The sequence below is a fragment of the Callorhinus ursinus genome, unplaced genomic scaffold (assembly GCF_003265705.2).
Source record: "Callorhinus ursinus isolate GAN/ISIS: 27379988/994484 unplaced genomic scaffold, GSC_fseal_2.0 scaffold27, whole genome shotgun sequence".
NCBI classification, from domain to species: Eukaryota; Metazoa; Chordata; class Mammalia; order Carnivora; family Otariidae; genus Callorhinus; species Callorhinus ursinus.
In genome coordinates this window covers 4,440,095-4,452,940 of record NW_027397089.1, presented here as the reverse complement: position 1 = coordinate 4,452,940, position 12,846 = coordinate 4,440,095, and the positions used below count along the sequence as shown (strand labels likewise).

Sequence of the window (12,846 nt, the reverse complement as noted above, 5' to 3'; positions counted from 1 at the left end):
GTATATTAACATACTTTTCAATTATCCAGTTTCGGTTTAGTTTCTTCTTGTTAATGTCCATCACTTTTGTTACTCTCTATTCTCCTTACTTCACCCACGAATTACTACACCAATCCTCTAGTCAGTGTCTGCTATTCACTACAAACTGGACTAGGGCTTTAGTTACATCATTCCTCCCCTGAGATAAATGAGTGTAGGAAAGTTTGAATGTCAGATCAGATTCAATTCAAAGTTCCATCATTACTTACTGTGTTAATCAGTGTAACAAATTGGACTGAGGTCATTTCACTCATAATTAGGATTGAAAAGTTTCAACATTAGATTTATAGAGTCAAAAGGACTCCAGTCACTTCAAAAAGAACATAAATTACAAAAACAGCCATTGCACATCTCCATTCAAACATGTGGAGACTTTCTCTAAAATGCAAACAGAGAGATGCCTGGGTGCCTCAGTCAGTTAAGCCTCTGCCTTCGGCTCACATTATGATGCCGCATCAGGCTCCTTGCTCAATGGGGAGCCTGCTTCTCCCTCTGTTCATGCTCTCTCTCTGACAAACAAATCTTTAAAACAAAACATCTTCTGGGGCACCTGGGTGGCTCAGTCGTTAAGCGTCTGCCTTCGACTCAGGTCATGATCCTGGAGTCCTGGGATCGAACCCTGCATCGATCGGGTTCCCGGCTCAGTGGGGAGTCTGCTTCTCCCTCTGACCCTCCCCTCTCTCATGCTCTCGCTTTCTCTCTCTCCAATAAATAAATAAAATCTTTAAAAAAGTCTTCTAAAAATAATAAAATAAAATGAATGCAAAAAGATGAGTACACTAATGTCTTAATGGTAATTTACCCTTACATAACTGATGACATATAGATAAATTTAGAATAAATTAGCATATAGACAGTCTAACCCTTAAGATATCCAGAATAAAATTATCTGTAAAAGGAAACAACTGTTAAACCTATGCATATTTATTCTGAGTATTAAGGATGAATACATACCTACTGGGCTACCTGGAGTAGTTGAAGGCGGTTGTGACGATGGAATTGCACTTGAAGGTTTGTCAAAATCCAGAATAGATTCCTAAAGACAAGATTTTAAATCATGACTAGAAACAATTATTCATTTAAAAGCTATTGCCATTAAATTATTCATGATGCCGTCCATAGCTATTAAAGAATCTAGCTAGTAACTATCACAAAATGTCAATAACTTAGTCTTTATTTAAGAGAAAAAATAGAGTTAAAAATAAAATCTAAACTGTCAAACCTTAAAATTATGTCAAATAATTCCAAGGCTTACCTTGGGGGTGGGGAAACCCACTTGATTTGAGGTCTTAAACATTAGCATTAATCCTATAACCTCACTTTTATTATGTCCAACCAATGAGGGTTTAATTATCTCAATCACTAAACTAGCTCATGCTATTATTAAACCTTTCATAATGAGAAACCATTCTGTACCTTGGTTCTCCCAGGAATGTTTCCAACATTTTGAATACTTAAGCTACACTTGTAGTAACCACTTTAGTTCTTTCATTTATCTTCACATAACCTAAATGGGTAAGGAATTCCTTCATTTTACAAGTAGAGGGTTACAGGATAAATACCTTGCCACAGATTTCACAGCTAGTAAATTGCAGAACTGGGATTTAAACACAGGTCTACTTCCGAAGTTCAGGATCTTTTTACTACACTAAAATATCTTATTTGTCTACTTCTTCCCTCAGTAATTGTCGTACTATTCTGAAATTCTTTAAGACTCAGTCTGACTCAATTTAGCACATTAACTACTGCCATGACACTACAATCTTCTACAACTGGAGTATCAACTCCTTGAAGGCAATAAATGTCTTACAATTTTCTACGCACAACAGCACCTACCAGATACCAGGCACAGAGCAGGTCCTCACAGTCTGAGTGGAAACTACCAAAGATCTACAGCAGAAATTATATTTGAGCACTTATACTTTTTACATGTTTAATTCATTTTATTACAACAAACTTAGTAAGAAACTATTATCCTCATTTTTCAAAAAAGACAGAGACAGTGAAGTAACCTGCCTGAACTGTGAGAGCTAGGAAGTGGCAGAGCCAGGATTCGCCCGCATTCTGAACACCGGAATTTATGCTCCTAACAATTTCATTAAAATGCTTCAGATCAGAAGCTAGTAGCCCCAGGAATTTCATTCAAGATTCATTTAAGAATGACTCATACTTGCATAAAGTTACAAGTTCCTTGAATCTGGGTCATCAGATCCTGCAGTTTTTCTTTCCTCAATACTGGATCCTTTGGAAGGGTCGAGGAAGAACCTACAGGCTGATGCATAGGCTTAGGCACCTACAAAATAAACCCACAATCTGTAAGAGTGAAATTCACATTCAACAGCCTAATTCTGGAAATTCAGCTTATTGCTACATCTTAATGAAATCAAAACACATAGCAAAGTCCATTTATCAGATTTATCTCAGATGAAAAACTTCCAGATAAATGCATTCTCTAAACAATTTAAGCAAACTTCAAGCACTTTTTTCCCCTTCAGAACCCCTTTAATGGGAGTATTTCTAAAACATCCTCTTTTTAAAGGGAAGACCCAAAGTAACAGAACTTCCTTGATAAAAAATTTTTCATTGTTCACAGTCAGCTTGTCCTTTATTAGATGCCACTAACTCTAAGACACATAAAAGCTTTTTCCCCAGAGAAAAAATTACTATACCAAATTAAATATACATCCCATTTTTAAATGTCTGATTTCAGAAACATTAAGATGTAAAAATATATACATACACATCTTAAAATTGAGGAAATACACTATTACATTTTGTTACTGAGCAAGTGTAGTTTGGGGGGCTATTAAGAGGTGAGCACTTACACTAAATCACTTACACATGCTGTATACCCTGAATTAGACCTAATGCTTATAGAGTTAACTTCTTACAGCTGCCGGTGTGCCTACCGGCTCCTCTCCACCTTCTAATTCACTGGGAAGTCACTCAGCTAAGCCTGTCAGAAGTGTCATAAAGTAAGAGTTAATAGACCCTAGGTGAAAATATGAAAGACTGTTAAAAGTATGAGCTTTAGTGATTAATTTCATGTTATCTAGTCTTTTAGTTTTGAACTCTATTTTGGCCTTGACTGTACTTAGTCATGTTCTATACGTCTAAGATTGCAAAATAGAAAGTGTAGAGAAATGTCCTCTCAGTCACTGAAAGGCCCTGCAACTTCAATATAATGCTGTCTGTACCATAAAAGCAAATTAAAGGAGTTCCAGCCTTTCCAACTAAGCACTCCTGATTTTAAATATTATTCAACAAAGAGCATAATATTCTGGTATGGTAAAGGCTCAGCACTGCAATACCTAATGGAATTTTAAATTAGGTTTTTTTTAAAACAGCTTTACTAAAATATTAAATTGGGTTTCTAAAATTAAGTTTCTCAAAATAGTTATCATTACAATTACTGTTGTGTGTATCTGGTTAATGAAGTAAGACTATCAATCTTCTACAGGGTCAGAAGTTAAAACTGGTATTAACACTTCAAGAAGAGGAAGAAAGGCAAGTAAAAGGAGACAACACTAAAATTCTCTTCCCTTAGGGTAGGACTGAGGTAGGGGCAATTTATTTATAAAATGCAATGCTTTGATTTCTCCAAGCAAATGTTTTTCATCGTGTTAGAGGGTCTCTGGCTGGGGTGCCCGGGTGGCTCAGTCATTTAAGTGTCTGCCTTCGGCTCAAGTCATGATACCCGGGTCCTGGGATCAGGCCCCGCATCAGGCTCCCTCCTTGGCGGGAAGCCTGCTTCTCCCTCTTCTACTCCCCCTGCTTGTGCTCCCTCTCTCGCTATGTCTCTCTCAAATAAAATCTTTAAAAAAAAAAAAAAAAGAAGAAGAAGAAGAAAGCCTCTGGCTAAAACGACATGGAAGTGCAGGGAACATTACTAGACAGTGACAGAAAACACTGGGAAGATGAGAAGTTCACATTTCTTAGCAAACAAGCTTTTAACAAGTTTGCATTTAAATAGGGGTAAATAACTTGTAATTTAATAAACTAAATAGCAGAGCATCCAAGTATTATTATAAGCCTTCTTATATTCCTGAAACAGGTTATTTACCATTAATAGAATTAGGTCTCATATTTGAACCAATCTCATACTCTAAAAACCTAGTTACAGAATATTTAAAGTCTATAGTTTCCATCTCCAGAAATTTCTCATTTTGAAACAGAAATAGAGAACTAATTCAGATCCTACCCCACCTTCTGGAATATCTGCAACCACCAAACCACCAAAGAGTACAGGCTAATCTGAGCAACTACAAATGAGTGAAAGAAAAGCAAGAAAATACAGAAAATTCTAATTTCTGTCAGAAAAAGTCATCTGTGGGCCAGCTGGAAGAAAATGAGTGAAACATAGTAAAACAAGCCTCTTATCCTGTGACATGCATTTATTTTTCTCATTTGTTCACATCATGATCTTATCTGAACCATCCACTATTTTTATGTCATACCATGTCAATAAAATTGTGGCATTCAAACAATATGTTCTAACTGTGGAAATTTCATCTCAGGTTAGGCTCGAAACACAGAATAGGTCTACTTCCAATTATCTAGGGAAAACGATAAATTATGCAATGAAGAGTTAAATGAAATGCTATATACATTAATTTAACATGGATTTCGTACATTTTTTTTAAGAGGACTAAAAAATCATTACAAGTTCTTATTTATGCCTACATTGACCAAAGCAGACTGATACAAACAAACTCACATCTTTGGGTTCTGTATTAAACTTCCTGGGCAAGAGCTGGTCATTTGGTATGAGGCTTGCTGGAGCTACCCCCCAGGACTTTGGAGAAATCTGTGATTGTGGTGTTAAAGGGTGTTTTTGACTCTCAACATTGTTTTCCCAGGATTTTGGAGTCTCTGGCTGTCTTGAATCCTGGTCTTCACACATGTTAGTGGTCCATGATTTGGTGATGTCCTGTTCATTCTGCACAGGTGTCCAAGACTTTGGAGACTGCTTCTTTGGATCCTGTTCTTTCTGCAGCTGAACTGGCCAAGGCTTTGGTGTCTCCTCCTTCTTCTGTTCTTCTTGAATATATCCTGTTTTGGATTTAGGAGCTTCTTGCTTCCAATGGCTAGGAGCTGGCTTGGGTTTGGAGACGTCCTGCTTCTTCTGCTCTTCCTGCAGAGTGGACCTGAGTTTTGGATCTTGTTTCCTCTGTTCTAAGGAAACTGCAGGCTTTGATACCTCCTGGTGCTTAACAGAAGGCTCCCAGGATTTGAAGGATTCCTGTTTCTTTTCCTGACCATCTGGTTCAGTAAGCATATCCCAACATTTGGGGAGATTTGGTTTTCTAGCATAATCTGCTTCCCAAGATTGCTCGTCATCTTGTTTGCTTGAATAATCTACTTCTGTTATGTAGCGTCTGTTAAGAAACTAGACCAGAGAAAAAAATGTGAGTCACAAAATCTGTAACAGACCTTGAGGGGAACACTGAATTCTTTTAGTATTCCTATGTCCATTGGCCTGAGTCACTATGCTAATGGGAAATTTCTGTCCGCATCCTCCTTTTCTGTCCAACACCACCCTCGACACTTCAAACATAGCAATCTAAGAACTGCACATCACAGTGCCAAGTTTGCTTGATTCAGGTTTTTACCGAGGTTATTCTGCCTCTGCTGACCTTAGACCACTCCACCCACCTGACTCCCTAACATGTTAAGGCAGGAGACAGTTCAATTACACACATTTACATCATTCGGCCGCAGGTTTCCGGGATTCCGAGCCCTTCCTTTATTTCTATTACGCATCAATCACACTGCGACTCTGACTCTTCCTTCTTTTCAGCTTCCAAGAATTTTAATGTCACTTCAGAAAGCGAATGAATTACCAATGTGAATAAATTCTGACAAAAGCAAAATCCTACCCATCTTTAAATTCTAACACAAGGGCCAAGAACAGCAGCTAACACTTGAGCAGTTATTGTGCACCAGGCCAAATTCTAAGCAATTTAGAATTGAACTCCTTTAATCCTCACACTAACATGAGGCAGGCATTACTATTATCCCCATTTTACATATGAGGGTAACAGACACAGCTGGGCTAAACATCTTACCCAAGTCACTAAGCTAAGTAAGCTGCAAAGCTGGGGTTCAAGCTTAAATCTAGTTCCAGAGCCTCAGCTCCTAAACTCACTGTACGAAAGTCTCAAAAACCAAAATCAGCAAATTACCTTTCAGAAACTTACCTCTTGGGGCTGTATCTCTGGCTGTGCAAGTTCCATAAGAGACTCTGGAAAGATAATACTCCCTTGAGTATTAAATAAATACTAAATAATCCACATGTTTTTAGGCTGATTACAACTGTAGTTAATTGTAGTGACATATTTCAGAAGAAAGGATAGTACAATGAAATATATTCATGGCAAAAGTAATCCCCACTATAAAGCATGTGGTCTGAAGCTAGCTGAAGCTAGCAGCTCTCCTTAAATGTCACTTTTCTAAAGTCACGTTCCACCTATAAACTGATTTTTGGTTGAAAATAAAGACTATCTCCTCTTATGCACAAATACAGTTCCATTCAAGTTGAAACTATGTAACGCCAAGCCATGGGGTAAAAATTAAGTCATCTCAGCTTGAAACGAAGGCCTTAAAGGCCTTTTACAGGCCCCTAAAGGCCTCCTCAAAGCCAGCTTAAGGACGGAAGTTGGTAAGGGAATGGAGACACTAAAGCATTAGACTAAGAGAAAGTAAACCTAAGAAATGACTTGAATCATGCTAGTGAGAGGCTACTGGAACCCTGACCTGGACTACCTACATAGAAGTGATATTTTTTAAATAAATTGAGTCCCAACAAACCAGAACAAAAGTGCCACTGACTCAAAGTATCTCTTCCCCCTAGAAAAGTACAATTTTGAAAAATTTCCTTTATTGACTTTGGCACATTTTTTTCCAAATATGTTAACCTTAGATTATTTATAATCTCATTCTACCACCATTTTGAATTCTACTATGAGGATTTTAATCAAATTGAATTATCTTACTAATAATTTAACAAAGAAATCCATTCAAATTCCATAAAGGCCTCATTTGCACAGCGTATTCTCTTGTAACAAAGAATAACCTTATGTTTCTGCAAAGATTCACTCTGTAAATATGGTAATAAAGCCTACAGACATATTCCAGGCCTAAGCTTATCCAGCTGCAAGTAGATTTCCATGCATGTAGAAATTAACAAATCAAAATAAGGCAATCCTTTTGACAACTCATTGTGTTATTAAAAATGCAAGCACTATAAAGCATTTCTGAGATAACAAACCTGACTCTTTGACAGATTCAGTTTTCAGTAATTGTTTTTTCTTCTCTGATTTTATTAGCATCTCTTCCTCCAATGACACTTCTTTTTCCTTAGCATTTTTTGGGACTGGGATACTCTCAAAATAGCCTGAGTTCAGCAATTTAGACAGCAGATCTTTCATGTGTTTGTCTAAGAAAGAATGATTAAGACTTAGTTATCACATAACCTAATAGTTCATGGAAATTATTTGGAACATAAATCCTAATATAACTTTATCCTAGTTCCATTCTGTTATAATATCCTACACACTGGGGGAATTCAAAGAACTGGTCAGTACCAGAGTAAATACGCAGTCCATCCTTTTGTCACGCTGAATCAAAATTAGGATCAGAATCCCAAAGTTTAGCAAGTCACTAAAAGTTTCTCTTGGCCTCCATTTCCACCATTTGAAAAATGACTAAAATCAGAGACCCCAAAGACTAATATGTTACAAAAGCACAAATCTATTCCCTGAGCTCAGAGAAAAGCCATTTCTCCTATCTGTCCCCAAGATCTCACAACTAGCATTACTCTACCTTCCAAGTAATTAAGATCTTAGAGAAGTAAAAGCTCCTCAAACCTAACCATTAGAAAACCCTATCTTGGACAATCTAAAGGATTTTTAAATTACAAAATCCCATGATAAAAATTTTACTCTTGAATTATGGTCTCTGTGACTCTTAGAAATATCACCATTAGTAAGAAAAATCTTATTAAAATGATGTTAAAGTCGCTGCACCATAAACAGATCTAAAGTCTTTCATTTTTAATGTCCACTAAAAATGTAATTCCAAAGTTAAACAGTGTCCATACTTGATTTGGGTTATTATTCCTTTCATAGGAGTACTATGACATAGCTTTTTTAAAAATCAATTTTGAGGTATAATTTACAAAACACAAAGTTCATTTAAGTGTACAGTTTTTAAAGTAATCTTTACCCCCAACATGGGGCTCGAACTCCCAACCCTGAGATCAAGAGTCATGAGCTCCACCGACTGAGCCACCTGGGACCCCCTAAGTGTACAGTTTTAACAGATACATAGCCACGTTACTCCCACCAGAACCAGGATATAAAACATTCTCATCAACTCAACAGTTCCCTCATGCCCCTTTTATATCAATCTCCTCCACCCACACTCTTGAGAACCACTGACCTGCTATCATTCTAGTTATGTTTTTTCTAGAATTCCATATAAATGGAATCATACAGTATGTACTCATTTTTGGTTTGGCTTCTTTCACTCAGCATAATTGAGATTTACATCCATGTTGTTGCAGTATTCAATAGTTCATTCCTTTTTTATTATTGAGTAGATTCTACTATATGGATATATCACATTTTATCAATTATCAGTTGCTGTACATCTAGGCTGTGTTCAGTCTGGGGCTATCATTAATAAAGCTGATACAAACATTCATGTACAAGTACTTATGTGAATATACATTTACAATTCTCTTGGGTACTATAAGTATAATTGCTTGGTCATATAGTAAGCATACTCTTAATTTTATGAACTGCCAATGTCCCCCCGAAGTTATTTGTATCATTTTGCATTCTAACCAAGCAAAAAATTTCTATGATTTAAACTTGAAAGGACTTAGAAATTTTGAGATAGTTATACTGCATCCTTAGAATCTTTTTTAAAAGGAAGCAATACTAGTAACAAAAATGTTTACTAGAGGTGCCTGGGTGGCTCAGTTAAGCGGCTATCTTCGGCTCAGTTCATGATCCCAGGATCCTGGATCGAGCCCTACATCTGACTCCCTGCTCAGCAAGAGCCTGCCTCTCCCTCTCCCTCTGTCTGCCACTCTGCCTACTTGTACTCTGTCAAATAAATAAAATCTTTTAAAAATAAAATTTAAAAAAAAAAGTTCGCTAGCTTCTAGCGTTTTCATTATCCTACACTAATACACAAAACTATGTACTTATGTCCATTTGTACTTGGTCATTTGGCCAAGTCTATTTAGGAAGCCAAAAGGACTCTTTTCTCTCCAGATCATTTCCACATCGATAGACAACAATGTTTCAATTAACTATATACCCAAACCATTCATAGTTTCTTACATCTGGTAGATAAGCCTTACCATTAACAATGTGTGGATTTAAAATTCATAAATAGAACAGGTACTACCATGCAGAGAACTGAACCCCAAAACGGTCAGGCGAGATGAGTCTTTAGCTCTTTTTCCCAAATCATAGTAACTTGCCACTTCAAAACTCTCCCTAGGTTCCGTTTGAGTACCATTATATAATAGCTGCTTTTAAAAGAACTAAACAGATTATCATTCTCCACATGAATGTAGTATTGCCAGACATGTAAGTTCTAACGGACTGACAGTTTCAGCCCTCAATATCAAAACAAAATCAGCCCTACACTTCTAAACAAAGTCTAGTATTTACAGCATCTAAGTCAAGAGTAGAGAAAACTCACATGTCGTTCCTACCACTGCTTTCTCACTACCTTCCAAAAGGTCCCAAAAGTACAAGGATGACTGCTCCATCTGGTCTTCAACACTGACAAGGAAAAGCAGTAGCAGAACAAAGTAGCTTCAGAGGTACATACACATAAATACATATATATGGAGCAATACAATTTATACAGTGCAACTCATCAACAGTCAAAACATTCAATGTTAATTTTGTCTTTTTACTCTCTCAAAATGAAAAAATTCAAATTTTATAAAAGATGACTAAATGCCCACTTTAGGGATTTCAAATGTAAGCATTTTCCCTTAAAACAACTAAAATATTTTACTAAATAGAACTATTAAGGAATAGACAAAAAAGAGTTTAAGGCTCTTTTCAATGCAAAGTCATTAATTATGAAGTAATGTCCTAGAGGAAAGAAGAGTGGAATGGCAATATTAAGATCTACATTTGACTTTAAAACACAGCAGTTTGTTTTCCAAATTATATTTCACTTATACATATTAAACTAAGCTACACTCCCTAAATCCATCAAAGTGAAGAGAAGGAAACAACCAGATAGACGATGATGGACTAGACTATCAGAATGGAAATTAAAAATATATATATATGGCTATATATGTTAAAATTAAGTTTTATTAGGTTTTTTTCCTGATACAGGACTGAGTTCCAAAACAACTGACATCTGACTGTGCTTTAGCATGGCCAAAAGACAACACTGGAAGGACCTATACTAACAAAGCAGAAGCAGAGATTTGTTCATTAGCTGACTTCCTCCATCAAACCAAGAACAACAAATGGATAACTATAGGGGGAAAATCTGGATAGCCTAAATTTTGCTGATTTTGTCTCTTAAATTATCAGATTTGTTTCTCGGTGTTTATTCACAGCATAAGAAGACCACCAAATAATTCTCACTTTGGGAAAGTTCAATGATACTGGCCAAGTTACATTTTATTTACCTCCACTTAAGTACAGCAGTAGTAAGAAGGGAAAGACTCTCAGGTAATACAACAGCCTGAGATAATTACAAAAAAAAAAAAAACTTTTAAGTATAATACATCATCAGTTTTATGGTTACTTGTATAGAGGCAAAACTTGATCAGACATCATTTTTAAAATCAATGTTACAATTAAAAAAGCACATTAATGAGATCTTTCAAATTGACTTTCCTTCTAGAAAGCCTTTCAACCCTCTCACAGTCTGGTCCCACCAATGTTTCCCATGCTGAATCAAATGAATGTTCTCTTAATTTCTCTCTCAGTCTCTCTATATACATACTGTAATACATATATGTTATTATGTGTGTATATGTATATCTAGGCTAAAATGTTCTATGTTCTCTTTTAGGAAAATATTTTCATTAGCTTACCTCAGACTTTCATTTCTTTCAGGGCAGGTCAATTTTGAAAATTTAATGAGGTAGTCAAGTTCTTTTAAAGGCAAATACACTGCACCATTCAAGCCCCCTTTGAAATCCTTCTGTACATGTTCCTGTGTTAAGTTCTGTAATACATACTGAACTTGAAGTATAGTACGAAGTTTTTTCTTCTCAGCCTCAAGTTTTAGCATGTGCTCCCTTCTCTGAGCCTTCTTCTGCGCTTTAAGTAGCTGTTAAAACAAATTTTCATTAAAGTTGCCAACTCTCCACCACCCCGTATTAGCATTTCATTGTCCACAAAGTCTAATCCCAAAGAGTTAAGATTAGATGATACATCTCATACATACATAAACACTGTGAAATTCACAGGTTCATTTAACCCCTTTCCTTTTCAGTTGAAGAAGGGACTGAGTAATATGGTGGTATGTCTCAGGTAACCGGAGCTTAGAAAGTCCAAGAATCTCCCAATTCCAGGCTGATTTAGTACCTCTGGTATCACCATGATAAACAAAGTACCTATCGCTGATACATATATTGATCGCAAAACTTAACTTTTCCATATTTATGTGTATCAAGCTTTCTTTAGGCCAAGGATTTTAAGAAAATGCTTCAGTTCAGTTTTGAAGTCTTTGGTTTTTTTAAATTTCTTGTTCTAGAAGAATATTTCAACTAAAACGGTCCATTTTCAACAAACCAAAGAAGACTAGCTAAAGTGTAAGGAACTGAAAACCAAACAGAAAATGTCTCACAAGCATAATGCTAAAAAAACATCCACAGCAAATAGTTTTTTTAAGTAAAACTGAGATTTTCATAATAGTTCAGCCTGGATGGAGCTGTGTTTTTTGTTTTTAAAATTTATTTTTAAGATTTTATTTGACAGAGAGAGACACAGTGAGAGAGGGAACACAAGCAGGGGGAGAGGGAGAAGCAGGCTTCCCGCTGAGCAGGGAGCCCGATGTGGGGTTCGATCCCAGGACCCTGGGACCATGACCTGAGCCGAAGGCAGACCCTTAACGACTGAGCTACCCAGGCACCCCAGAGCTGTATTTTTCATTATTTGGCTAACCAAACACGTATGGATAGTTAGCAGAACATAAATTTTCCATCAAATAAATATGTATGCAGACTGAGCACCCTGTGTCTGGCTCTAAAGCTCAGAACAGTAATCTCTTAAAGTCTGACATAATACATGGGTCCCAGAAGTCGCTTCCCATTTATAAAATACCAATTAATAAAAAGTACCATCTATTTCCAGTAGGAAACCTAAAAGGTCTTTTCTCCCCAGAGATGTTGTTCTAATTGTAATATTTCCATCATACTGGATATATTCCAAGTTATGAAGATTAAGAGAACAAAACAAAAATCCAAAAGTTTTCCTATATGCAGGTTAAAGTACTTGTTATACCATCATATTTAAGACTCTCCAAAAGACATGTTCATAAATCCTAACAGATTAAGATGAGAGGAAACCTCAGGAAAAGATTCATTATGACATTATTAATTCCTTTCTAAGAAGGAGGTATGAAAGTCACTTAATAAATTTGACTTGTGCTACTACCAGGGACGAGAGACCATAGGTGAAGGTAAAATTTTGAGAATGAGAAATGGACTGGTTGGGGTCATGTGGGTTAGGATATTTTCAGGATGGCAAAGGCTCAGAAATGCTTTTTCCAAGACCTCAATATGGACTTAAGCCAGTAACATTTACC

General features: G+C 36.4%; 1 protein-coding gene across 22 annotated transcripts in view; it reads right to left on the bottom strand.

Annotated features, from left to right (window-relative positions):
• The window catches only part of CAPRIN2 (caprin family member 2), a 47,114-nt gene that overhangs the window by 15,189 nt on the left and 19,079 nt on the right, over positions 1–12,846 (bottom strand). For 21 of the 22 annotated variants that reach the window (XM_073877749.1, XM_073877750.1, XM_073877751.1 and 18 more), the window contains 7 exons: positions 11,129–11,367; positions 9,760–9,842; positions 7,310–7,477; positions 6,240–6,283; positions 4,757–5,428; positions 2,210–2,332; positions 994–1,075 (listed from right to left, as the gene is read on the bottom strand). In XM_073877749.1, coding sequence (XP_073733850.1) covers positions 994–1,075; positions 2,210–2,332; positions 4,757–5,428; positions 6,240–6,283; positions 7,310–7,477; positions 9,760–9,842; positions 11,129–11,367 — 1,411 coding nt within the window. The remainder of the gene's footprint in view (positions 1–993; positions 1,076–2,209; positions 2,333–4,756; positions 5,429–6,239; positions 6,284–7,309; positions 7,478–9,759; positions 9,843–11,128; positions 11,368–12,846) is intronic. The other variant, XM_073877755.1, reaches the window with a different exon arrangement.